Source organism: Ammodytes marinus (genome assembly GCF_949987685.1).
Source record: "Ammodytes marinus genome assembly, chromosome: 14".
Lineage (NCBI taxonomy): Eukaryota > Metazoa > Chordata > Actinopteri > Uranoscopiformes > Ammodytidae > Ammodytes > Ammodytes marinus.
Window position 1 is genome coordinate 15181109 of NC_137218.1, and position 27555 is coordinate 15208663.

The 27555-nt window shown below is 39.1% G+C and overlaps 1 protein-coding gene across 1 annotated transcript; it reads left to right on the plus strand.

Annotated features, from left to right (window-relative positions):
- Positions 1 to 20870: 20870 nt before the first annotated feature.
- LOC307260426 (uncharacterized protein) lies at positions 20871 to 26762 on the plus strand. The gene is made up of 7 exons (XM_080040664.1): positions 20871 to 21008; positions 21218 to 21550; positions 21885 to 21994; positions 22186 to 22342; positions 24326 to 24718; positions 25693 to 25801; positions 25985 to 26762. The coding sequence occupies exons 1-7, from the start codon at positions 20927 to 20929 to the stop codon at positions 26127 to 26129; spliced, it is 1329 nt and encodes a 442-aa protein (XP_079896790.1). The 5' UTR covers positions 20871 to 20926; the 3' UTR covers positions 26130 to 26762.
- Positions 26763 to 27555: the final 793 nt, after the last annotated feature.

The following is a 27555-nucleotide window of genomic DNA, read 5'->3' on the forward strand; positions in this document are numbered from 1 at the left end:
CTTCTTTATTACAATAAGATAAGTAGAAAAAGTAAGGGGTACACATTTCAAGCCAACACCTTAAGCTTCAATTTAATGTGGGAATGACTATTGAAAGATGTTGAGCAATTCTCACTTGAGTAAAAAGTGTGCCTACTTACCCCGTTCTCCCCTACATACATATTTTAGTTGGAGACATTACTGTCAAGGCCTCACTTTAAAGTGACTTTGAGTAAAAAGTGACACAGCTCCCCCCACCCTCCCCTACTAACCTACATGCCCGCGGTCGTCCTCGGCATGTCACTCCCCTCTCTGCCCCATTACACCTCTGTCTCTCTGCACTATCAAATAAAAATAAATAAATGTATTATAAAAAATGCCCCCAAAAATATCTTTAATAAAAAAAATAAAAAACATGTACGGTATATATCTTGGGCAATGAGATAGACTGGTAACCTGTTCATACAGTATATCCACCAAACTACAAACAAAACGCTAGTTATGGCCTGAGAACACCCCAAACAGGATAAGCAGGTATTTAAAATGGATAGATAAATATACATTTTGGCAAATAAAATCTGCACAGATTTGCACAGAAAATGAAAAATTATCTATTTTGGTTGTTTACACAGAGGGAAATCTCACCGCCCTAAGGCACAGACCCATGACAACATAGCCTACAGTACAGTATGTTACTTCAGACGTGAGGTGAACAGTAATTTCAGAGGTGGTTTAAAAATCTACCGGCAAAGCAAAAAAAAAATCTATTTTCATCAAATCAACTCCTGCGCTTTCACAGTACTAGTCCCACATGCCACATATTCATAGCCTTTTGTTTCCATGTGTTCTTTTATTGTTTGTTTTTGTGGGCAATGTATTTGATTTTAGAAAAAGGGTAAAAACATTATTGCTTATGGAAATGAACTCCACTCTGAAATCAAAGGTGAAGGACAAGCATAAAAGACAGCATAATTAATTTAGGTGTGCTTTACACAGCAAAATTCATTCCTGAGCTGGTGTGGAAATCTATAATCTAAAGGGTAATAGCAGTTCTTCAAGGTGCCGTTTAATATTCCCTATTGAGACTAATATTGTGTACATGCTGTATTAATCAGCGGGGAAATCATTCTGTTTGCAAACTGATTTCAATCAGCTGTAAAAACAGCTCTAACTGTGAACATTTCCTACCTTTGGGAATTTTATCATCTAAGGAATTAATTTATAAAATTGCGTTTCTTTATAACCAGGGACTTAAGTACATTGTTGAAGAACAGCATATTCAGGTTAGTGAATGTCAATATATAAAAAAGCACCCACTCTGGTGTGAGCGTGTCATTAATCATGTGTTGTCCGTGCACACCCTCAGCCCCGGCAACGGTCTGATCAGCCCAAATCAAAGTGGAGTGAACCGTGGTTTTGAGTTTCACTTAAGGGATGTGAATAAGGAAAGTCATTTTAAGGTTCTCAAATAGAAAGACTGAACCGCTGTTTTTTGATGAACGTGGAAAACATGCTAAAATATGTTAATCCTACTTGAGACAACTTTTAAAATGTGCAGCAGTTCAACATTTTTCACATTAGACAAAGAAATGCATGTGAACAGTATTTCAAGCACAGTGGGGGAGCATGAATCATCATGTTTTGTGCCTCAAGATAAATTGATCCTAGGTGGACAAATTCTCAAATATAAGCTCCAGTTTCGTGGTATTGCTCCTTGTGGTGGTTAGAAAATGTCTCAGAAACTCATGCATAGCTGTCACATCCTGGCAGTTTTCATCATACCTTAATCCCAGATTAAGCTTTGAAGCAAGGTTAGTCAGCGATTAATCTTAAAATCCGTACATCATTGGCTATGTTTCAATTTAACTGTGACTCTTAGCTCCCAAGCTGCCAAACGTGTCTTGAAATAAAAAGGATGGATTGCATTAGACAAACATCTGACCCATTAATGAAACATCATTATGTCTCACTTCTCCAACATCTCACTCCTCCCCTATATAACTTTGCTTTTCTTCTGAGAACACCATCCAACATGACTGTTGTCTTTACACATTTGCAAAAGCAGAAAATGTGGACCCACACTGGTCAAATTGTGCATAGATGATTATTCACCATTGCTGGTCAAATTCAGGCATTCCTCTGAACATTAACAGTATACAAACTGCATGAATATCTTGGATCCTAAGGCAAATTCAAATTTGCTGCATACGCATGGCCGCAGGGGGTGTTCTGGAATGCGTGATGTAAAAATCGTCATACAGCCATACTGCCATACTGCCAACTCCTCAGCGGTCGACCGTGTAAACCTCAAAATGTGTAACTTATGACAATGCAGACCTGCAGAGGATATGTTATATGCATGATCGCTACTGCGCATACGCGGACCGCTAATTTATTAGTCCGCAGACTCGAAGCGGCAAGTATTTAGGGACTTTTAGAGGGATATGTATCAGAAGATATTAAGCTAAAGCATTGTAAATAGGGTTCTGATTTTTATTTGGTACCAATGTGTTAAAGAAGTCAGAGCTTTAAATAAGTCAAACTAAATACAATGACATTCATAATAAAACGATTAAAGCAGTGGGTGATCATATTGGGTGTTGTTGGGCGACTGTCCCGTAATGTGTTCCCATACGAAAATGTAGCCCTTTTCTGTGAACCTCCTGTAGACTTGGCACAATGTATCGAGGCGATACAGAATATGTATACAGAAAAGGTATACATAAAAAAAGCAGTAGGTAATGCATGTGTTTTTATTCTATTCCAAATCTATTATTGGGTTCTTCATTAAATGTTGCAATACTGAGTTAAACGTGTTTAAAAATACAATTTAATCATATCATTTGTAATTTTTAAACGCTTTTAAAAATACTTTTAATTCAGTATTACAAATTTCTATCAATTGAATTTTCTTTTGAATAGCTGGTTCCACTTATGAGGTAAAAGTATTGGTGACAGTATTAGAGCCTGTTGGTCTGCATTAGTAGTTATGTGTTTTTGTTAACATGTGTTTTCTGGTATAAAATGTTTTATGAATTGCTTATAAGACAAAACCTGTTCTTAAAACAGGACACAATTTGGCATTACTTTTGGACATAAAGCTGGCAACATTAAAGGGTGGAGTTCACACTCGGTGTGAGACCTTCTGCATGAGAAGATGTATTTTTATAGCTCACACTTCCTGCTTCCACTCCTGTTATTTTTGCTAAATGTGTCCTACTATACAGGGTTTTTTTTTAAATATAAAGAATGCCTCTTATAGCATGAGTGAATGAAAAGCTCTGCTGTCCATGGCTGACACATTATGGCCGCATCACATACGAATGTGTGACATAATCATGCTTACATAGACATACAAACAGAACTCTTACGCAAATTGTAATTGTGTCACTGTCAGCCTACACTGAATCAAATTTAATTTCAATACTTTAAAGAGATAATTTATTTTTTCAAATTTTTAACTGATTGCTAAATATTCTCTTGGAACACTTCTTTCTTGAAGACTGATGGTGCACTCAAACTAGGCCATCTGTACCGTGCCCAAGTACTTTTGCCCCCTGAAGTCTAGTTTGTTCGACCAATGTGTCTGCTCCGTTCCGTTCTCAAGTACAGTACACTTTGTCAGCTCAGACACAATTGGGAGAGGTGTGCTTGGGGACGGTACAGATGCTAATGAGCCGACGCACAAGCATGCACATAGACAGCCATCCTGACATCAAGTTATAAGAGACTGTTCCCCACGACCCAATACGCCCATGCGCACAACGGAAATTAGAAAAAAATGTGCAGAAGGATTCGCGTTTGTCTGAAGAAGTTGATTAATTACATTCTGATTCTGATATTGCCACTGTATACTCCCGGCTAATGCTAGCGCTAACATTAAGCACAACAACAGTGGCTGATACATCGTAAGGATTTGCGATCAGACGTCTTTCAGCGGGACGATCTGCAAGTGTAGCCTAGTGAGTGAATGATTGCGTGTGATTGCCTGTCCCCTCTCTCTCACTCTCTCTCTCTCTCTCACACAAACTGACAGACAGGCAGAGAGGAAGAGAGAGCGGTCTTCAGTTTATAGTTTTGCTTGTTAAAACAGAGTGATCATCACTGACTTTATAGGCATGACTCTCTCTGACCCCCTGTATACACCGCAAGCATCTCAAGTTTTACTTTACACGTTTACGCGTCTTGCACAGAAACCCTTTCATTTGAATCTCTGCAGCTGTTTGGGGCTCACGCCTCAGCTGAGTCTCACAGCAACGCAACCTGAATTGTGTGATTGATTTGTGTAGTAGCCTCATCATCAGTGTTGGCAGGTTTTGGGTCCGAACCTGGTAACACTTTACAATAAGGTACACAAAATTGTAGTACCTACTACATAGATATGTGTTACCTACTACATAGGTTTTTTGTGTTACCTACTACATAGTTTTTTTTTATGCTACCTAACACATAGGTTTTGTTCTGTGTTACTTACTACATAGGTTTTTTTTTGTGCCAACTAACACATAGGTTTTTTTTTGTGTGTTACCTACTACATAGATTTTTTTTGTGCTACCTAACACATAGGGCTGAAGTGAATGATCTGGGGGTACACGGGAGTGCGAAATATGATCCGGAGCTGACTGCAGAGAATCCAGGAGTATATGAAGAGGAGTTGATTGTAGATGAAGACCAGGTGTAAGAAGATTGCAGATGAAGAGATTTATCGGCTCACGTTTTGTCTATTAGTGTTGGCCAAATTATCAAATGTTAATACATTATGCTTTAAAATTGAAAACGCATTAAATAAAAACTGTCTACATCCCAGCTTTGCATTAACGGGTTTTCATAAATTGAACTGAAATTAACTGTCAACCCAAAAAGGGTTGACAGTTCATTCTCTAAACTGCAGCCTAAGATAAGTCAGGATGGTGAATCTTATGTGTTAGGTAGCACAAAAAAAACGATGTAGTAGGTAACACAAAAAAAAACTATGTGTTAGATAGCACAAAAAAACCTATGTAGTAGGTAAAACAAAAAAGAAACGTATGTGTTAGGTAGCACAAAAAAAACCTATGTAGTAGGTAACACAAAAAAAACCTATGTGTTAGGTAGCACAACAAAAAAAACATGTAGTAGGTAACACAAAAATAACTATGTGTTAGGTAGCACAAAAAAAACCTATGTAGTAGTAGGTAACACAAAAAAAACCTATGTAGTAGGTAACACATATCTATGTAGTAGGTACTACAATTTTGTGTACCTTATTTGTAAAGTGTTACCCAACCCCTTAATTTTCTTCCCTCGGTAAAACCCAGAAATTTATTAAACTGAGCCTTAGTCAAATATCACATACTTTCTTTGTACAATAGTATAACAGTCCTTGAAATGACAGCGAATTGTAGTGTAGCAAAAGTACAGTAGCCTCAGTATTATTCACACCTGGCTGCCTCAGTGAGCCTCGGTTTTTAATTCCTTGCATTAAGTTCTCTACTGAAGTAGAAAAATAACTCGGCACAGTGTGCAGATATAATGTTAAGTACAAACATATATAGTATATAAAAGTGCAAACATAGATACAAATCCTAAAGAGTGAATACTGCATTTAAAACAACTGCCAGTTTAACTGTGTAATCTAATTAGAATTAATGATTTGTGGCTCAAGTCCAACTCAGTCTGCCATGCTACATTCACAGTAATGGAAATAGTGGACGAGGAGATTTGGCGGATTGAGTGAAGAGGGAGAAAAAAGGGACTTCGAGCTAGTTAAATAGATGCGTGTAGTGGACCATATCAAAGCTCTCTGTTTATATGTCTTGTATTTCACTTTGGTTTAATCTGTCACATCACACAGTTTGGCAATTCAGTAAAAATCATTATAACAAATAACTATTAGAAATACCTTTTTGTGAGAATATTTTACAATACACTAATTTGGAGAATAGAGATGTACATGTAATGAAGCCATTAAAAGACGAGAAATACAAGGAAGAACATTGGGATGAAATACATTTGGACAAAAACAACATTTGTCTGAAAAACAAATAATAACCGAGAGAAACAGAGAGAGAGAGAGGGAGAGGGAAAGAGAGAGAGAATAATGAAAAACATGGGAGTGTGAGACAGACTGTTTCCAAATCAAGCTACAGAAAGAAGCATTACAGCTCAACCCCTGATCTAAGGGAGGGTCAATGTGACACTGAAGATCAACCAATGTCTGCTAATGCACTAGGGCTCATAGTGGATTATCAGCAACATAAAACAGGGAAAACTGACCTTATCATTTAGTCTCTAGCAAGATATACAGTATGTGCAATCGATGAGGACATTTAGATTCAGATTTTTAACATCAGGAAGGGCAAAGATTCACATATGTTCCTATTTATGTATGCCCAAGCACGGCCACACAAATGGCTTGGCCCCTGAAAAGGTCCAGTCAATGGGCATCTTTTACTCATGCTTTACTCCTGTAAATGTGTGTGATTGTGTTGATGTGTCTGCAGAGGTGGCCATTGTTACATTAACAGAGGTTCTGCTATCATTCACCTCTGCCTCAGGCTCAGCCTCGCTGCTGGTAGCTTAGGCTGGCCAAAACAAATATTGTAAAAACATTGTTATTGGGCTCCTAATCCCTTGCCATTTCCCTCCCTTTCTTCAGCTTTCTTTAAAGGACACCTCTATGCTGAGCTGAAAATACTTTTCTGTTAAAGAACTCACTTGCACAACAACACTTACAGGTGGTAGAGGAACTAAATAGAGACACAGTGCTGAGGGCATGAAAATCAACAATCAGTCCAACCCGACAGCTCATTAAGACGTGTCCTGTTGCAGGCAGTTAGCCCCACACTTCATTGAGGGGGACAGCTCGATCATGCCCTTGTGGCATTCCAACACTGAGTGGATGTGGGAGTGGGGTGCAATGGCAAGCTCCTGTCACAATACAACTTGTTATATGATGCTTCCAGGGACTACTATTCCAAAACACAATTGCACATACGCGAGTCTCAGCAGAGGCTGGAAGTTAGTTGAGGTAAAGGACGCTCCACACATACTTAGTCAATTGTGCTTGTTCTCTAAGTGGGAATTGATATTGCAAGACATTAAAAATGTTAATCATGCTTTAATGGCTACAAACATATGTATTGCAAATGCTGACGTCAGCGAGTGTTTAGCTGGATGAGTATTTCCAGAAAAAGATGTATTAAATGTAAATGTTTCCTAATTATGTTGACTAAACAACACACCATACGAGCAGCATTACATTTCTGTCAAAAGAGGAAAAGGGAGACAGTGTTAATGGGAATAAATGTAAAATGTGGAATGTATTCCAATCTTGAGCAGCTTTCTGTGACTATCAGTTGAGTTGGTTTTTGGTTCATTTTATTGGTGAAAAGACATGTCACTGAGAGTTTTAGGGGTTGTCTATTAGCTTGTTTGTCAGTGTTACTTTCCAATTCTTCTTACAAAACTGCCCTATATTTCTATATTTTCCCTGGTTTTGGAAAGTGTTTGCAGCACTGCAATAGATTGCTTAGGGGAAAACATTCACTAGTTTGTTTTGAGCAAGCAATGCTGTCATTTTTTGTGAGGAAAGTCAAAAAGAAAATGCTTATCGTTATAATTTGTTGATGTGTTCATGCATGATGCGAACGTCCCTTTAGTTAGACCATGATGTTGTGTCATAAGAGGAATAAAGATTAGATGGTTAAGTAATTAAATGAACGACGTGACATCCTCATATTGTCCACATGTTGCATTGTCACAGAGTCTACAGTTAGATTGGAGCAGCCAACTAACCAGCTGGGAGTCAGGATGCTTTCTCTAGGTATGTGTATTAGACCTACTTTTGCTGTGGTGCTTTACAAACTGGCTGTTTGCCTGAGCAAAAACAGTGGTAATTTAATGAGAAATGTTGATGTGAGAAGAGGAGTCAGACACAGATCCTGCCTTGTTATACAGACATGTCTAATGTGTAATCGTCTTTGATGTTTTTGGTTCCTTTTTAAAGATGAAGAGACCACTCCCATTTAACCTGAGGTTTTCTGTGATATTGGATCTGTATCCAGAAGGTAATGATCAATACGCTGTGTGTATTGTGGTGCACCATTCTAAACATTAAAAACAACAAGGAAGAATAGGCCATTCATTCTGGTAAACAATGTGTCATTAATCACTTTACGATGCTTGCTACAACCTTGCTAAAACTAATCATACACGACAGAACACGGAAAAAAAACATTTAAAAAAAATGAAATAAAATAGATCAGTTAGTATGACATCAAGGTGTCTGCGCAAATAACTTATTTTACCACTTCTTTAACATCTTCCTCTCAATCTCACTGGTGGTTTTGGCCCATTACAACTCTGCACGCTCTACATTACCGCCAGCTATTTTACAAAATGTACTTTCAAAATTTTAGATTGATTTCCTACTTTGTCCTTCACACCATGAAAAGAAGCAATCGCCAAAGTTGATAGAAATGCTGTCAAGAGTCTGGCGCAAATAAAGGCGTAAATCCTCTGTGCCTTTCTGAATTTCTTTCTGGTGCAAGCACACTCACAGTAAACTGTTATTGTGTTTTGCGTAGTCATATTTGAAGAATGCCTGAAGCAAATTAGGGTTGTGGCATGCATGTAGACCTTATAGTGAGATGAATATCATCTCTGGTATCCAAAGTAACAAGGCAAACCGTTTCATCACAGCACCATCTTGGCCTGGTTGAAGGCAGGGTTCTTGACAGTGCACTACAGGGGCATAGGGTTGGAGGTGGAACAGAGCAGCCATGCCCACCTCTTAGGTCTCTTAACCTACTGATGGAAGGGCTTTTGTAGATCTGTGGCACTTTCATCAACCGCTGATGAGCATGAAAGGTCCCTCTTTGAGAACACTTACACAAAAGTGCAGAGGGCAAAGCAATACCAGGCCTTGAAGTAATAGCTTTCCAGGACTCTGACTAAAAAGTCCAAGGGCTGAATACTGCAGAGTTCCACAGAGAGGTTACTTTGGAAGAAGAGTGTGGGATCGTGAGAAGAGTGTGGGATCAAGATGGATTTGTGATGTGTTATTTATTAAGGGCATTTAAGGTTCTCAACGGATGAATCACACCGCTTTGGGTGAATTTTGGTTCAGAGCGACTGTACATTTGAACCTGCCCAAAAACATCGTTATGTACTTCTCCATTATTATTCACCAACTCTCATCAATAACATTAAAAACAGACATGTTGATATTTAGCATCGTGCCTAATGAAATCTGCGATCATAAGGGGATGCTAATGGCTGCTTTTAAAAACTACTCATATTAAGACAATCTGTCAGTTAATGGGAGCTGAAGGGGAGATAATCATGCCGGGCTAATAGAAGGGGATGTTTGAAGAGGTGAACAAAATTAGGCACAGGGATATTGAGTCATGTCTCAATTTGACTTCATTATGCCATGCCTGCACAGCAGCCCCTTATGTCCCTCCAACATTGCTGCCTATTTGGCCACTCTCTGCTCACTTCTGTACGTCAGAGTGGACCACAGAGTGTTTAGTCTTTCAGTCTTTAGTTTATCATATAACAAATTAGGTATGATTGTGCAAAACTTTAATTTATTTTTGTAATAAAACTAGTGCATTAAAGTGTAATGAATCAATATGTGAGCGTGTCTGTGATGGTTATGGGGGTATAGGTAGTGGCCTGTGAAAACAGGTATTGGATCGTGAGGACACCAAAAAGTGATTTTGACAATAAGCATTCTCCAGAATTGCTGGCACAACCTTTAACATGACATGGTTTAGACAAAACAGTGGACTGAATTTGATTTTGTTTTAACCTATGGCCTCAAACAACACTGTTTTCTGTCCTAAGGTTACACATTTATAAGAATACATTTAGACTTTTGACTAAAAAGAAAGAAAAAAAAGTTGTTTACAAAAAAAGAATACATTTCTCCATAGTTTCATAACCTAAAGCTTTTAAAGAGACAATAACTGTTGTTGTTTTTGATTTTGCTCTCCTCAGTTTTGACAGCACTTTGCTAAAACATATGTCGCTGCTAATGCCACAACACACTGAAAACCAGCTGGGAAACATCAAAAGACAATCAAATATAAGTAGCGCACAGTTGGAGCGTGGTTGTACAAACATTGTCTCTATGATTAGACTGAAATAGATTTGATTAGAAGGAAAACACTGGAAGGGAGTTGTTTACTTGTCCCCAAAAGATGCACACACGAAAGCTCGGAAGCACATACAATACACATTTTTTAGCTAGTTTGGATGTACTTCCTCTATCCCCCATTCTAGTCAAATGATGGGCATAAATGCACCCTCACCTGCTAACTTGATCCACAGTGATGAGTCTTAGGGTCTCTATGTTGTCAAAATCTTAAACCCTCCGAAATGTCATCATACATATGACAAAATAGCACTGTGCACAGATACAAGCAGTGCATGTGAATGCGTGAAGAATCGTGTCTTAGTATTAGGACGTGTTACACACTTTTGAAACTAAGCTGGCGGAATTATTCCAAAAATGTACATGTTACTTTGCTGAGGAAAACTCAGCAACTTCACATCAGTCAACATGATCCATATTCTAAGTGAACATGACACATGGAATTTTAGTGGGAAATTGCAACGATGTGGTTGTAATACGAACGCAGACTGCATACAGAGGTGAGAACCTACCCTACCTGACAGAGGCACACACTTTTTTTAAAAGCACAATTATAAGTGCGGCTGTGGTGAAGCAGGTAGGGCGGTCGTCCACTGGGTTGCAGGGTCGGTGGTTCGATCCCCCGTCTCCCTGCCACATGTCGAAGTGTCCCTGGGCAAGACACTGAACCCTAAATTGCTCCTGATAGTTAGCTTGCACCCTGTTGCTATCAGTGTATGAAGGTGTGTGTGATTGGGTGACAACAATACCTGGGCTTTGCTAAATTGACAGATAGCCTGTAACATTCCTTGCTGGCTACCATATGATTTCATAATAATAATAATATAAAATCTTTATTTAAAAAGGGACAATGTACAGTTAGAACATAAATGTTGCCATTTGATGCACTATACCAGATTATAGCTTTAAGCTAATTTGCATCTGTAGTCCCTTGGCAGGTCACAAAAATACAACACAGTAACAAGACAGATTATTAGTATACAGGGATAAAACACCACAACAACATGGCTACACACGTCTGCGTGCAACTCCCCCCACCTTCCTCATCCCACCCACGCCCACACACACAAAAACAAGTCTAAGGACCAAATTAGTGGTTGCAGAGCTGAGCAGCTTTTAACAGATTTTTTAGGTTAGATTTGAAGACTCTGAGAGAGCTACTGCCCCTTACGGCGTCAGGTAAGGTATTCCACTGGTTTGTGGCTCTTACAGAAAAAGCAGATTGCCCCGCTACAGTGCGGCGAAATGGTATGGTACAATCTCGTATGGAGGATATTCTAGTGGATCTGATGGAATTTGACGAGCGAGCGTGGACAAAAACACATAATGACTGTGGGGCCAAACCATTTAAAATTTTATAGACCATACACAAATTGACGAATAACCTAAAATTCTCAAAGCTCAATAACTCATGTTTCTGAAGTATCCTACAATGATGGTAACGAATTGGCTTTTTGTCCAGTGTTTTTAAGGTTTGTTTGTATAAAGACTCCAGAGGTCTCAAAGTGGATTCACCAGCCTGCCCCCAGCAGGTGATACAATATGACATGCGGGACAAAATCATGGCGTGCATAAATATCTTGGCTGCATCCAGAGAGAGACAATTTCTGATGTGTTTAAAATTAACTAAATTGTATTTTATGGTTTTAACCATTTTTTTGACATGTTTCTTAAATTTTAAATTTGGATCCAGAAACAGGCCAAGATATTTAAATTCAGTAACTATATCAATTCGTTCACCTTTAATGAGAATCTCAACATCAGGGATTTGTACCATGGTTTTAGAAAAAAACATACATTTTGTTTTGTTTACATTTAAACTCAAACATGATTGATCAAGCCAAAGAGTGATTCTCTCCAGTGCAGTTGTTAACTTAGCAGCTGCTAAGTCAGCTGTTTTAGCATGTACATGAACAACAGTGTCATCTGCATACATCTGCAGATCGACGTCAGCACACTGTTCAGCAAGATCATTAATATAAAGACTAAATAATAAAGGACCTAATACCGAGCCTTGTGGGACTCCCATAGTACATGTCCTGTAACTGGACTGTGCATCACAGACTTTAACACATTGCCTCCTGTTTGATAAATATGACGACATCCAAGCCAGAGCTCTAGGCGAAAAATTAAATTTAGAAAGTTTTGATATTAAGACACTGTGGTTAACTGTATCAAATGCTTTACGCAGGTCTAAAAATACAGCACCAACTACTCCGCCTTTATCGAGCCGTGATTTAATTTGCTCTATTAAATGTAAGGAGGCAGTCTCGGTTGAATGGTTCGCTCTAAAACCAAATTGCATACAATGTAGACCAAAATTGCTGGTGTTAAGAAATGAGGTCAGTTGTTCAATGACAACCTTTTCAGCAATTTTTGAAAATACTGGCAGTATGCTTATAGGTCGATAGTTACTAGCTTCAAGGCGGTCTCCAGATTTAAAAACAGGTGTGACAATGGCACATTTCCAGTCATCAGGAAAAAGACTACGTTTAAAAGAGAGATTAATTAGGTGAGTGACAGGACAGGATAAAATATCCTTATGTGACTTAACAAACTTGGTGTCAAAGTGAAAAGCATCTCTAGATTTTGAGCTTTTCAGAGAGCTGATGATTTTTTGTACTTGTGACACATTTGTTTCTACCAGTTCAAAGACCGGGGCTGTTTTATCTAGTGGAGCAACATCCAGTTTTCTTGTTGGAAATTTTTTCCCAAGTTCACATACAGATTCAAGAAAAAAATTATTAAGAGCAGAAGCAACAACACGATTATCTTCAATTAAGTCTCCCTGTACTTTTAATATAAGATCTCCAATAGATTTATGGTTTCTCCTTGTGAGATCATCAATATTTTCCCATATCAATTTAATGTTGCCTCTTGCCTCATTTAAAATATTGACATAAAATCGGGATTTAGCTGATCTTAGTTCTTGGATAACTTTGTTCCTCAAACCTTTATAAACCAGCATATCAATTTCTCTTCTAGTTTTAATTGCCTTCCTCAGTGCAGCATCTCTAGTTTTCATCAGCTTCCATAAATTCTCATTGAACCAAGGTAAATTATTTTTGTTTTTAAATTGTGTCTTGACACTCACACTAAATCTGTCTTTCACAGAATTAATTTTGTGAGTTAAAGTGTTACACCCATAGTTCAGATCATCAGAGGATAATACATCATCCCAATTCAAACTGTTAATTTCACTTGCAAATTCTTCTTGTTTAGCTTTCGGTATGCACTTGCAGATTTTTGTCTTATTTGCTGTGTTCCTAAATCTATTTTTAGACAGTTTTCTAGCACACAGAGTTAAATTATGGTCAGATAGGCCGGTAATTAAATTATAACTTTTCGTTATTCTTTCTGCTCTGTTAGTAAATATCAAGTCAATTTGTGTACTTGAGCATTTTGTAATCCTAGTTGGGCCTTTTACTAGTTGTTCTAAGTGGAATTTTTCGGTAATCGTTTTTAGTTTTTTCCTTTTGGATTTATCCTCCCAATTCACATTAAAATCACCCATAAGCAGTAGTTCTTTGTTGTGATTGCACTCATTCAAGACTTCAGCAAGTTGATCATAAAAAGTGTCATCTGCAGAAGGAGGCCTATAGACACCTATAATGTTAAAAGACATTTGTTTAGACAAAATGATTTTTATCCCAACATATTCCAAAGTGCTACCCGCTTTATAAACCTCGCGCTCACATTTAATGCCTTCTCTTACATAAAAAAGCACCCCCCCTCCCCTTCCATCTGGTCTGTCTCGTCTAAAACATTGATATCCAGGCACTGTAAATACACTTGAGGGAGTAGACTGTTTCAACCACGTCTCAGTCAGACAAAGAAAGTCCATATTTGAGTCAGACAGAAGATGAATTAGCTGATTGCTTTTTGGAGTAATGCTCCTGATGTTGAATTGTCCGCCGAATAACCCGCTTGGTTTCAGCTTCGGGTCCCACAAAACTTTCGCATGATTGACAGTTTGAAAAGTTTTGAATAACCTCTGTCTCTTCACTGCGGGGTTACAACGCGCAGCGGAATCGTCAGCAGATTTCGTAGGACACACAGTGGACCTATTAAGGTCTCCACAGTCCAGGAACGATAAGTTATTCATTAAGTCACCATGTCCGAGATTTAAATTATAAGTGGAGAAGCCCGACTCAGGGGGTTCATGCTCACTCACCACCGGTAGCACCGAGTGAATCGCGGACACAGGGACTGCGCCGGGGCTCTGCAGCGCTCCAGCGGTCACTGGCCCAGGATTTAGCTGAACATCTCCGGCCAGCAGGAGCAGTGTGAGGAAAAGACCTGCCATTCTCCGGAACGGTGTGATGGATGAGCGACCCACTGGGACAGTAATGCGCTCCGGCAGTCGGGCTCGCCCGAGCCGCAGGACAGATGAATAGATCGCATAATATCCCAGTAAATTGCAATGCAAACTCACTGGAAAAACGTCACTTGGCCACAAACCGGCGCCTGCTCCAGGTTCAGCCGCCAGGAGCGCACGGTGGCACGGGTGGTTTCCATCAGCGTTGATTTCTCTGGCCAGGTAGATACGCACAGGTGATGCGATAGTGAGTAGCAACAATAGCCCAGAAAGCACTCCATAAAACACATCACAGGCCTTTTTGCTGTTAAAAGACTGCTTTGCCCTCAGTACAGTTTTTAATTGGCATGTTCTGGGGCATAAACGGCCTCCTTGATGTAAAAGGACGCGCGGGGTCGTAGGACCTGCCACACCGCAACTCCGCGCTGCCGCCATGTTGAAATTCATAAGGCCATAAGATCAGCTACCTTACTTATAAGCAGTTGTAAATTATGGTCACTGAAAAATCCCCTGTATCATGGGACTGTGTTTTGAGAGCTGAGGCACATTATAACCCCAATTAATGGATTGGGTTGAGAAAAGGTTCTCAAGAGAGCAAGGAACTTTGTATACTATAATAGAAAATGAGCTAACATTTGGAGCCTGAAGTCCTCATCTGTTAGGTTAGTTCTTCATCTATGCATTAAATCAGATCCCTGGGGACCTTCATTCAAGCGAGAAGCCCTGGGAGATTTGAGTAAGGGGTTTAGAGCAAGATAAACAAACTCCTGCACCTACAAACCAACACATTTACAAAATCTATACGTGCAATTAGAGATATACCACAAATAACTCCTTTTCACCACTGAAAAGTGTGTCTGGATTTCATTTATTTTATTGTGCTATGTTTGTTTGTTTGTCTATTCAGGATCCTCATTAGCTCCTGCATTGCAGCCGGTATTCTTCCTGAGGTGCTTGTTGTTGTAACATTCCCTTTAATTCAACGTCTACCCTTTCTTTGATAGGAATTATATTCATATCCAGGGGATAATAAGGGATTATCAGCTCTAAATTGGCATTTTGATGGCTTTTGAAGAACCATGATCTGCCCTGAGACAAGCAAAGGCACATTTAGAAGTATATTTTAAATATGAACTCTTCTAGGGGAGCATTCCGAAGTGGAATGAAGTCATCTGCTCATTTCAATCCATTTTTGAGGCGTGGACTATTTAAGCAGTCCTAAAGTTGCTAGTGATTTTGCTGGCTTGTGTTTTAGTTCTCCTAGGCGACTTGATTGATCTATGGTTGCTTGATTATATGTATAATTCTGTTGGAGGCAGAGGCAGAATGATTGATACTGATAACATCCTCCAACAAACCCACGGATGATGTATGATAATATATAATGTCATTCCTCTCATCTCACGCTGCTTTTAAGCACTGTGCACACTGTGTGCCTCCCACTGCGGAAATACATAAAAAGTTCCCTGCCACTCTTATGTGCACTGTGTACTAAACACTTGGCTTCATAGCACTCTGTTTCTCTATTCACTTAATCAGGGGTTCTCCGCTCCAACGCTAACTCTTCCTGGAGTTTTGACCGTGGAATCGTGGAACAACTGCGGTCAAGCCAGCCGTCTCTCGTTTTTTGCTTGGTCAAATCCAGCCGCTCCTATATCAGCTCCTCAAGCTGGCTCGTTGTGTCCAGTATGGTTAGTATGGTCCATCTATTATATCTCAAATCACATTTTCAAATTTGGGTTCGATATTTTTGCTGCCACTGAATAACTACAGTCTGACAAAGCTATTTAAAAAGGCCAACCAGGAGTAAAAGGATTTGATTAGCATGTCCTCCCATGGGTCATAGTTAGTTAAGCTGTTGTTTTTCTGTGCAGCTCATTACGATGTCTTGTGTTGCTTCTCATTGTGTAATTCTTTTAAAAACGTGGGTGAGTGAATGAGTAATGAATACATTTTGCAAAGCCACCTTACACCCCCATACACTATTCACTAACATAAACCATTCATTTTGTGTTCCATTGTGCACGATCCTGACAAGATAAAAAAACTAATTTTTACCCACCACAATGGCTCTTTTATCCTGTCTCTTCTCCCTCCCTCATGCTCTCACTCCTGACAGTCTATTAAATGTAAGACTTTCAGAAAGTTGTTTAGAGCTTGGACTTGCTCAGTCATTGTTGTGCTTGTTATTTATAACCATCCATTTATTCCTCAGAAGAAACACTGAATTTTTTCCCAAAAAGTTAGGCTAAAGAGGAAAACAGGAGACAGGTCAGGGTTTCAGGAAAAACTTTTTTCAGCCACACTTGCAATCTGGATTGCCATGACATTTCTGAATCCTAAATACTAACTAAATCCCCCTTGACTTTCCAATAAGAACCACAGTTAGGGCGACATTTATCCAACACTTTAGTTAATGACCAAATATTTGCAAAAATATCATTAGTCGCTATACTGAACTTTCTGTTTAGTATAATTATGTTAGCTTGATGAACTTAGCCAAAGCTTCACCAAACAGCCAACACAGTCTTGTAGTGTTGTTGATCAATAATGGTTTATAGAATAACCGGAGCACCTTTATTTCATTTTGTACATGCACATCGAGATACAAACTAAGCTTTCAAAATATTGAGTAATGGTGGGGATATAGATAATCCACAACACCAGAACATACTTTCATAATTGAGAATGTCACCATTGGACTGGAATGTCTGGTTGCAGCCTTTAGGCCTGGTGTTGCAATTTTACATTGCAAAAAAGAAAATATGCCCCTTGTGACATTTTGTTCAGCGTAGGAATGCTTGGAGGGACAAGAGCAGACGAGGGAAAAGGATGACAAAACACTGTAAAATTATGTATTGTGCTTGAATTCCACCCATTCGGTATTCTAAAAAGTGGAGCTCTCAGCCTGTTTACCCTGTATGTGTAAAGTGTTCTAAAGCAACAAACCGGGAAGAAATGAAAGTTCAACTCCTGACCAGAATGTTACACAGCTCTGACATTGCTTGATTTTGGCATGAAAAGTAAACATGGGTTCTTCTTATACTAAATTGAATCTTAAATTATACCGTAAGTAACAACCACCATAAACTGTATCAATTTGCCTGTGGATACATAAATGAGATGCCCAACTAGAAGCTCTTTAAAATGTACATTCAATTAGGGATAAGCACTTTGATGTTCCCTTAAAAACTGATATAAAGCATGTTCATCATTAGCCTTTGTCATAAGTTTAGAATGTGGAAAAGAGTATATGGTAAACTCTTTGTTATATTTACCAACATTAGGCCAACAATAGAATATGCTCTCAGGGCTCTGACTGGTTTATAGCCAGACAGTCTGTACAACATGGCAAGGATTGAATAATCCATTGCCTTAAAAAATTATTCACAGACATAACACTATGCAGCGAAACCTAGCCCTTAATGTGGCTAAATGAGCAGATCGCTTGAATGCTTGTTATCTCTGGTCCCTTGGGGTCAGTAGACACATAGACATACACTTGCACATGTATACATACATAAATAATTTTACACACAGAGTTGACAATCGGTGCTCTGGTGCAATTTCCTGCTAAAAGTGCCATGTGCTGCAGATCATAGGTTTAGTCAGGAGCCACAGAGACTTTCAGAGGAGTTGAAAGAATGGGCCGCTATAATCGTATATTTTACATTGTTGAAGGAATTTTTTTAACATTGACGGATAAATCTGAAGGTCACTGTCATTTTGCTAATTTTGAGTAATTTGTACACCTGTCCGGTTGGTGACGCGAACATATTAATAACTTCACAATTGTCTTTGTTCTCAAGTGCTGGGCTTTGTCTTTGTTGGATTGAATAATTAAACTGTGGCCGAAGTGCTGGGTGATTCCAGTCTCCAGCGTGGCGGCAGAGCGAGGTTTTAGCCTTCAAAACCAGATCACAATGTAAACGAGAAACGATCAGGCCAAAACTCAGTACCTGATGACAGTCGCCTCTGACTGTCTCAAGTGAGCGCACAATCCAAATCCATGGATCAGAAGGAAGGGATAAGTTTAGCTACGGCTTCAAAAGGTTGATTGAGTTTAAAAATATACAGTATATATTTCAAAAGTTATATATTTTACTTGTAATCTGCCAATTTTGCAAATTCCATTATATGCAATTGGTCATATAAGAGAATTTACCAAAAAGAGACACAATGTTTTAATTGGCCTTGGCTGTCACTGCCGGGGGAAACAATACATTTTTTCTGCCTGGATAATTGTGGATATGAAGCGACCTCACTGTGACTGTTTGTTTTTTTCAATCTAGAACTTTGAATTCCCAATTTGCAAACTTGTTCTTCATATGTGCTATTAAACTGGATATTAAATTCCATCATATATGCCTTGCTTTCATTTAAAAAATGTAATGACTAGTTAATAAAAGATCATGAAAGATGTCTGGCGCCTGAGTGACCTCATAGTGTGGAACTCTTAGTGTATGCAGGAGGGGCAGGGTGCGACTGCAGCTCACAGCACTTTGTTTCCTCCTCATTGCACCTAATAAGTAAAAAGCATACCCCACCATGGCAAGCATTTCATTCCCTTCATTATAATTTAATTGTGAATGAGAATAGTCCCTTTTTCCAAATTATGAAACTGAAGAAGAACAATAACGCTTGTCGGCGAAAAGCCTCAATTTTTTTTATTCTCTTCATTCTTTTGGACCACTGAATGAAGCAGTCACAGTAATGTCACATGATGACACAAATCCTTCCATGACTCTTGAGGAAAGTGATGCTGCCCTCATCAAATAGAGCTATGCAGCGAGGTCCCTTTACAATTTGAGGAAACACTGACAGCATAGTGATAGATAGCAGTTGCCTAAGTTAAAAAGGTCATACACAGAATATGACTTAAATGATCATCTAATTGCATTGCCGGGTATACAGGGAATATTCATAATAAATGCGTGAGGAGCTCATAATATGTGAAGGAGAGATAAAAGGAATCAGTGGTGGAAAAGTTGTTTTGATAGCAGAATGTTGTAATACCTCTACAGCTAATACTGCTTTCTGTCTCAATATCTAATGAAATATGAATAATTGTTACCCATTCATTAAATTGATAGAAGTAGATTATTTTTTACAAAAACATTTGTGTTATCATTAGCAATTCATTAGCCTATTAGATATGCACAGTGATGTAGCCTGTGGTTACAATATTTAAAGTAATTCCCCAGTTTATTCTTATGATCTGTGCTAATTGGATGCAGTTATATGAAGATGCTTCTCTCAATGCTGCAGCGAAATAATTAATATAAAAGTAATTTATGCATTAGGAATCTATTGTTGCCACATAATGTCTTAAAGGAATACCATTGCATGTCTCCAAAGAATAGGGGAAACTAATGATTTTCATTGGCGCGATTAAAATCACATTTGCAAGAATTGCCCTAGCATTTCCTCTCACCTCTTAATCCCTGTGCAAGTGTCACATACACCTTTAACAACAGAACTAATCTGAAGGCAGAATAATATCAATGTATCACATTTTTTTAAATAAAAGCTTTATTATGCACACAACCTCTCTTTGGTTAGTGGCTGACCTTGAAAAAAAATAAACCAAATGAGGGGTGATTTCTAGGTGTTATGGTCTGTTAAGCATGTATTGACCAACAGATTGAGCTAAAATAATTTTTTTATACATCATAGATACAGTGACCACCAGTCACTCTCACTACAGTGACTGGTGGTGTGGGTTTAGAATGTGTCCTGTTTCGGGGATGTGCCTGCAATAATAATTTTCAAATGTGTGTATTAATCTGGTCATAAAATAAACAAGGGGCGCTTGTGGTGTAGTGGTTAGAGCGTCCCTAGAGGTTAAGGCCGCACGGGTCCAATCCGACCCGAGGTCAGTTCTCTGCATGTCATGACCCTCTTTGCCCTATTTCATCCCTGTCTCTCCATATTTGTCTAATAAAACTAAAAATGCCAAAAACTGTTTTTTTTTATATATTTATGTAAATAAGCAGGCCTCCATTTAAAAGCATGCGACTGAAAATTGTTGAACCTGTGCAGGAATTGATGACTAAAAAGGAAGTTTGTTCAAAAGATAATTAATGAATATTTCATTGGTGTTTGTGTGTCTGTGTGCTCCCTTGGTACGTACTGTATATGCATATCTTCCTGGGTGATTCAGATCATTAATTATGTCATCTTAAACCCCTGAAAATCAGACATTTTCTCTGCATCGTGTCAGTTTGACTTGATGACAGAATAAGTCATTATAAGCACTTGACGTGTTATGTCTATTGCAAATCTGCTTTGCAACAGGGGTTTTTAACCACAAAGCTTCAGCGCTACACGTATGACTCACGTTGTGTCTCTGTGTGCGGCTTCCTGTTAAAGATAGGTCATCCTGTTGTCTGTCTCACAGTGTCTGCCCCACTCTTTAACCTCAGTCCACAGTCTACTGTTTCTGTCTTTGCAGAAACCCCTCGATGGATTCAGCCTGATTGTTCGTAATGAGTTTGGGGAGCACAAACATGGCTGGGGGCCCACTGGGAATGGCCTCCTCTCTCCTGCTCCTTGTCTCTATCATACAAGGTAATCCTGAACCACATGTGCTGATATATAAGATGGGCTATTCAACATGGGTTTGACATATCTATTGGCTTATGGTGTGACAGGTTGCCTCAGTTATAATGCTCTGATTTCTATCTGCTTGCATCCCAGTCTGTCATAACAGCTTCAAATTGTAAGTGATATATCTCCTCATTTTTCTTCTTTCCAATGCTATCTGATGTGCTTGACAGGGCTGTGGGGTGTCGAGGTGATCCATCACAAAAAGATTGTGGCAGAAGAAGGCCAGGATGTTACCTTACCCTGTGTAGTAAAAAACATTACTGGTCTCCACATCGTTAGTATTGAATGGAGTAAGAATGTGAAAGAAAACACAAAGCTGGCTGTGTACAACCCGAACTTTGGTATTAATTTGATCTGGCCTAATGTCACCTTCCAGAATAATTCGATGGGTTCCTATTTGTGCCTTTCTGGGGTGTCAAAATGGGACAGTGGTATCTATATTTGTGACCTCACAACCTTTCCTCATGGTACCATTGTGAGTAAAACAGAGCTGGAGATCAAAGGTAAGACTAAGGAAAGCACATGCAGTCATTCAAACATATTGCACTGCTCCTCTGACAATTAGCAGTAATTTACTTCAGAGAATGTATGTAATTATTTCACAAACACATCAAAGAGATTTGTTTGTCACAAGACATTCATGTTCATCCCTCTGTGTGAGGGGATTGTATGATCACACAATAGAGGGTGTGGACAGTCACAAGAGGTTTTGTTTGTATCGCATCCGATTTAGAGCGACCATTACTCTTTTTCCGATATTCATTTTAAAGCAGATGTCTTACATAAGCAATTATTGTGTTGTCAATCCACATTAATCTCACATATGCTCTCCTTTAGATCCTGTTAAAATAATGTGTGATGCTAATGGCACCGTTGAGGTCAATGCTGGAGAAAATGTCACCATTCACTGCAGAGCGTTGCCTAATGCAGACTACAGTTGGACCAAGGTAACGGAAAATAGAGAAAAAACAAAAGTAGTCAATCCGCACATTTTTGCCACAACAGTGAATTTCACTTCATCTATTGAACGTCAAGTTGATTTGATTAAGTCTGACATCTGAACCATACAATACATTATGCGAACATCTTCTAAATACCAAAAGGTATTCATATGCTACACAATCTTGTTTTGCCCTAGAATGAGAAGCTGGTGTCAGGGAATACAACTCTGGAGCTGTTGCGGGTGACTGCTGCGCACACAGGAGTTTATACACTGGCTGTCAACACAGGAAACAGAAGCCTGCATAAAGACTTCATCATTACAGTCTTAACAGCAACCACAAGCTTTAGGACAGGTGAGCTTCTCCATTTCTTTGCCACTACTCCAAGCTTAAATCAATTCAGCATTTCCTTGGGGGTGAATTAACAATTTAGTTGGAGGCCAAAGAGACTGAATGACCTAATAAACCGTACTGGACCAGAGAGCTGATATTTGACTTTTTGGTATTATACTGTTGCTCACTCAATTAAAGATTTTAATTAGCAGCAAAGGAAAGACAGACATTCGAGGAATTTTGAAACTAACAGCCAGGTGATAATAGCCATCCAGAACTACGGAATTTTAAAGGTGCTACGAAGAACTTTTAAATATTTCTGAAACAGTCTAATTCTTCCTCTGATGATCATGAATGACATGTACCAGCAAACGAGACCATCAGTGCAAGGAATGCTATTTTTATATATTTTCTTAATGCCTTTGTCATGGGTCCCTCACCCTGGAACTATAGCTGACATAGTAAAAAACACTACCGCTTTTGTCCAAAGGGTGTGCAAGAATTAACAAAAGCTGAAAGTACCTCGGAGCACCTTTAAGAGAAAAACATCTCTCTATTTACAGCAAATCAATTGCCTGGTGAGATTAAGTGTTAAATACTGGACTAAGACAAACTGAAACAGTTTCAAATTGTAAAACCACTGAACTGCATGTGTACTGCCCCTACTGGTAGCTGGGTAAAATGCTGTGAGTGCGCTGTGCTTACTGCATACACAGGAATATAATCCCTTTGCGTCTTCTTTCTCATGCTGTCTACGTGTTTCATGTGAGAATTTGTGTACAAAAGAAAAAAGCACAAAACACAGACGTGAGAAGTCACGTACTGCTCTTCCTCTCTATCTTCTTATAAACCACAAGAACACAATCAGTGTCAGCTGCACCTGTGAATCATGATGTGGGGTGAGAGCACATTCTGTTGGTCAGACTGGAGTAGTACAATACTGTGCTGAGCTGCTTCGGGTGGACACTGCATGGCTTTAGATCACTTGGCATTGAAGGATTGGACTGAATCTAACATGCTTGTGAATGAGCAGAATTTGGCATTGTTTGGATCTGATTAATGTTGGATCTTTCCAGGTACTCACGGTAGAAAATTTAAATTGTACAAAAAAGCTGACGCACAATCGATTTCTGGCACGCATTACCAAGGAATGTATTCAAAAAGATTTTGTTGAATTTGCAATTCATGCCCACTCCTTTTCCTCAAGAATCTGTGCCCTTGGCTACATGGTCCAGCTTTTTGAATTAGCCGTGTGCCTCATTTAACTTATTGATTATGCATTAAAATGATAATGGATGACAACGCTGACCATGTTTAAAGGATATATCCCCGTTCACTGGGTATTTTAAAGTTTTGTGGTGCATTACTTATACTTTTGTATTGGGCTTTGAAGCTTACCAATGGAAAGTTTATTAAAATGAATAGTTTGAAATATTGGAAGATTCATACAAATGCCCACCATATTACAGTTTTTTTGGACCCATTATTTTGTACACAGAAGTAATTGAGAGGCAACCAGCAGAGACTCCAGGAAGTGACTGCTGCCAGTGAAGAAATTGTTCCAGCACAAAACTCACCATGAAACCACAACTTGTCAGTTTCACTTAATATGTTTGGCTTTAACAAAAAAAATATACAACAAATCAATTAGTGGGTTGGCGGAATGCAGATTTTGTTATCTCTAGACATAACCAGGCTAGCTATATGCACATTTCCAGTCTGCATGCTAAGCTAAGTTTACCAGCTGGTGACTCCATGCCATATTTATATCCTCATTAAACTCTTGGACAGAAAACGATTAAGTTTATTTCTTAACACATGCAACTATGCCATTAACCTGTTCTCCTACAGACTCCTCTGTGATGGATACATTTTGTTAATCCATGTGCATAGTTTTCCTTATCAGATATGTCTCTCCAAACAAGTGGGTGCTTTTTGATACTGCAGTAACACTAAAACAGTTCAATGCATTGTTGCTTAAATTCCCTGTTTTACTTCTTTCAGATATCGTGACTGAGGAGGGTATAACCGAATCAGCCGACATCGACAATACCACATCCCTGACCACTGAGCCTTCAAACACTGACACCAGTGTTACTTGGTCAACGAGTATGGTCACTGATGTGATGGGCGTTAATCCGAACCCCAGCAATGTTACAGATAATACACCAAGCAGCAGTGTCACAACAACCCCTGCCACACACACTGACTTAATGAACACAACTCGCAGTTTAAACACATCCTCTTTTTCTGACCATTCAATTGACAGCAATCTTTCCGCAACATTAAGTCATGCTAGCACAGTATTCAAGTCAACACAGGAGCCGAGAAATGAGTCTAACCCTGGCACAACCCCAACTCAGAGCACAGGAAATACGATAGACAGTGAAGATGAAGGTAATTATTCAAAAACATTTTACTGGTAATTGATCGATGTTGGCTAATACTTGTTTGTTCCCCTTACTTTGCCACCAATGCAACAGTTTAAGAGTTAAAAATACCGTTACAGTTTAAGGGAGAGACCCCAGAAAAATTCAACATCCAATTCTCCAACTGAAAATGGCTTTTCAGTCGTTGTTTTGGGAACAACATTTGCTCTGGGAACTGTCAACTGAGGGTTAGCTTGTTTGTGGCTAAAGAGGTGAGGTGAGCTAGCTTTGTCCTACCAGACCATCATACTTAATTTCATTTGTACAGAAGGTCTGCAATCGCTCAATTGACAAAAGTTAACTCCCCCTATTGGATCTGCCCAGTGCCACTCTGGATCTGCCAACCAATCGCATTATGTTTGGTCGTGACGTAATGTTACGCATCGGCTTCTGAGACACTCTCTCTGTTCGCTGATTGGACCGCCACAAATCTGGCCGGAGAAAACCTAAGAAAATACCACAGACCCAGACTGACTACTGAAGGGAAATGAAAATGTAGCAGAAGTATGTAGGAGGGTGGTGCCAGGCTAGAGGTGAGCAGTCACAGTTCCGGAAAATAAACAAGAAGAACAATTAACTCAGACAACAGAGCTAAATGTTCACTTAAGACCTCCAAAGGGCCCCTTAGAAACTATGGATGAATCTTAGCCGCAGTTACTTTGCCTTCACCATTATATTTTCATCACAAGTGGAGACTTTACAGATTGAAGTTTACTAAGCTAAGCCTAGATTGGCTTCTAATGTTAGAAATTGTGTTAAAGTGAGGGTCAGCTGTTTCGAGTTGGAGTCTGACCAGTTGATGGGGAGAATGGCAAGGCACACTTTTTCTGCATGAAGGCAAAACAGTTTCATTTTGCAGCTTTAAATGTATCATCAAGATGGCTGCTGCTTTTCACCATAAGAAGCTGATCAATATCTTGACCCCCTGAATATGCTTCTTAGGAACTGATGGTGTACGGAGCCATCTGTGGTTGGTGTTAATCATAGTCCTAATGCTGGTATTGATCGCAGTGTCTGGCTTTCTGTACAGGAGACGCAGTGAAAAAAAGAGGTAAAACTCCACTTACCTATCCATTCTGCCATCCCAATACCTCTGCTTGCACTTTTTTCAGGGTCATGCCCAGGCTGACTCTGAAATATATGGAGATAAACATTTATATTGCTCTTATTTTTTTGATTGATGCCTCACTGGCAATGCCAACAGTCAATATTTCTGTTCGCACTCTCTCTGTAGGATGGATTTACCACCACCGTTCAAACCACCTCCTCCTCCAGTCAAGTACACCGCTATAAGTCAACGTGAGATTTCAACACAGCATTTCCCCACTGGAAGGTGCGACTCCGTGACAGAGAGCCATCAAATGTTCATTCACATATAATGCCAAAGGTGCTGCACAAGGACAGTTGATAAATGACACATAGTCATTGTGGGGATAAAGTGTAAGCTGTACTCTGCCTTAGTTACACTCTGCGTAATAAAATATATTACTCTGAGTTGTGGTCAGCTTCAAACTGCAGTTCCAACACAGTTGCGGGCAATTGTAAAAATGTGTACTGTGTTGAGGTGGGCTATATGCTTTTGTGTAAAACATTTTTACAGTTTAATTTTTTTGTTAATTGAAATACAATTCATTAGGGTTTCAAACTTTTAAAAATAAAAGCTGGTGAGATTGACTTCGAACTATTATACTGCAGGTACTTGTGTTAACTTTTTGCTTTTTATAACATTCTTGCAATAACATTTTTATTTTGGCATTTTTATGCTTTTTATTGATAGTGTAGAGACAGAGTTGAAATGGGGCATAGAGGGGAGTGACATGCAGAGAACGACCGCGGGCTGGAATCGAACCCGGGTCCGCTGCTGGCCGAGGCCCATGGGGGGGACGCCCTACCAACTGAGCTAAGGGCACCCTTACATGTTAACTGTGCCTTTCCAATACAGGCATTTGGATTTTGAGTCCCAGCTATTGTATCTTGCAAAGCTTTTGAACAAGCATTATATCTGCATACGAATAAAACTGTTGAAAGTGATTTTCCCTCTGTCTCTTTGTGCTATTAAAGCTATAATTCTGACTTTCCGCCAGCGATTTAGGATACCCAATAACTTCCTCCATTGTAGCTGATCAGTGCTTATGTAATGAATTGTCAGTTGGGTGTATATCAAACAACAACACCAGTGTCCACATCTACCACAAAGTGACACTTGAGTATGCAAAAGCAGGACTTTAACCACAGACCACATGGGCTAAATCGGTATAAGGCATAACAGCCAATATATACCATTAAACTCAGCGATAGGAAATGGGTGTTGGAATGTTAACAATATAGCATTTTATATATGTTGTACCATTTAATGGTTTATATTTATTAATTCCCGTTTATCAGTTCTTTGCTAATTAACTTTGACATTTCATTATTTGATTTGAAGGTTTAATTAAGTGTGAAAAATGTACATAAGTATACATGCACACACATACACACTCTTGCATTTAGCTGTACTGAGAAGCCTGCATTTTTGTTTTCGTCTGATTTTCCGACCACAGTAGCAAAACCACAATGTACTGTGTGTTTGCAAGATATAAATTGTTGATACACATATTGTAGCTCTGCAGCCTTGTGCACACATACAACCCATATCAAGTATAAAGGGCTGTACTCAAACCAATGTTACACCTGTGTCTGCTATTCGTGGCATTTTGGGGAATCGCTTGTATGTTGGAACTGGAAAAACAGTCACCACAAGTGTATTATTTAAGGGTTAGAACTAGGTTTTAGGTACAGAATCAGTTTATTAGGCGTAATATG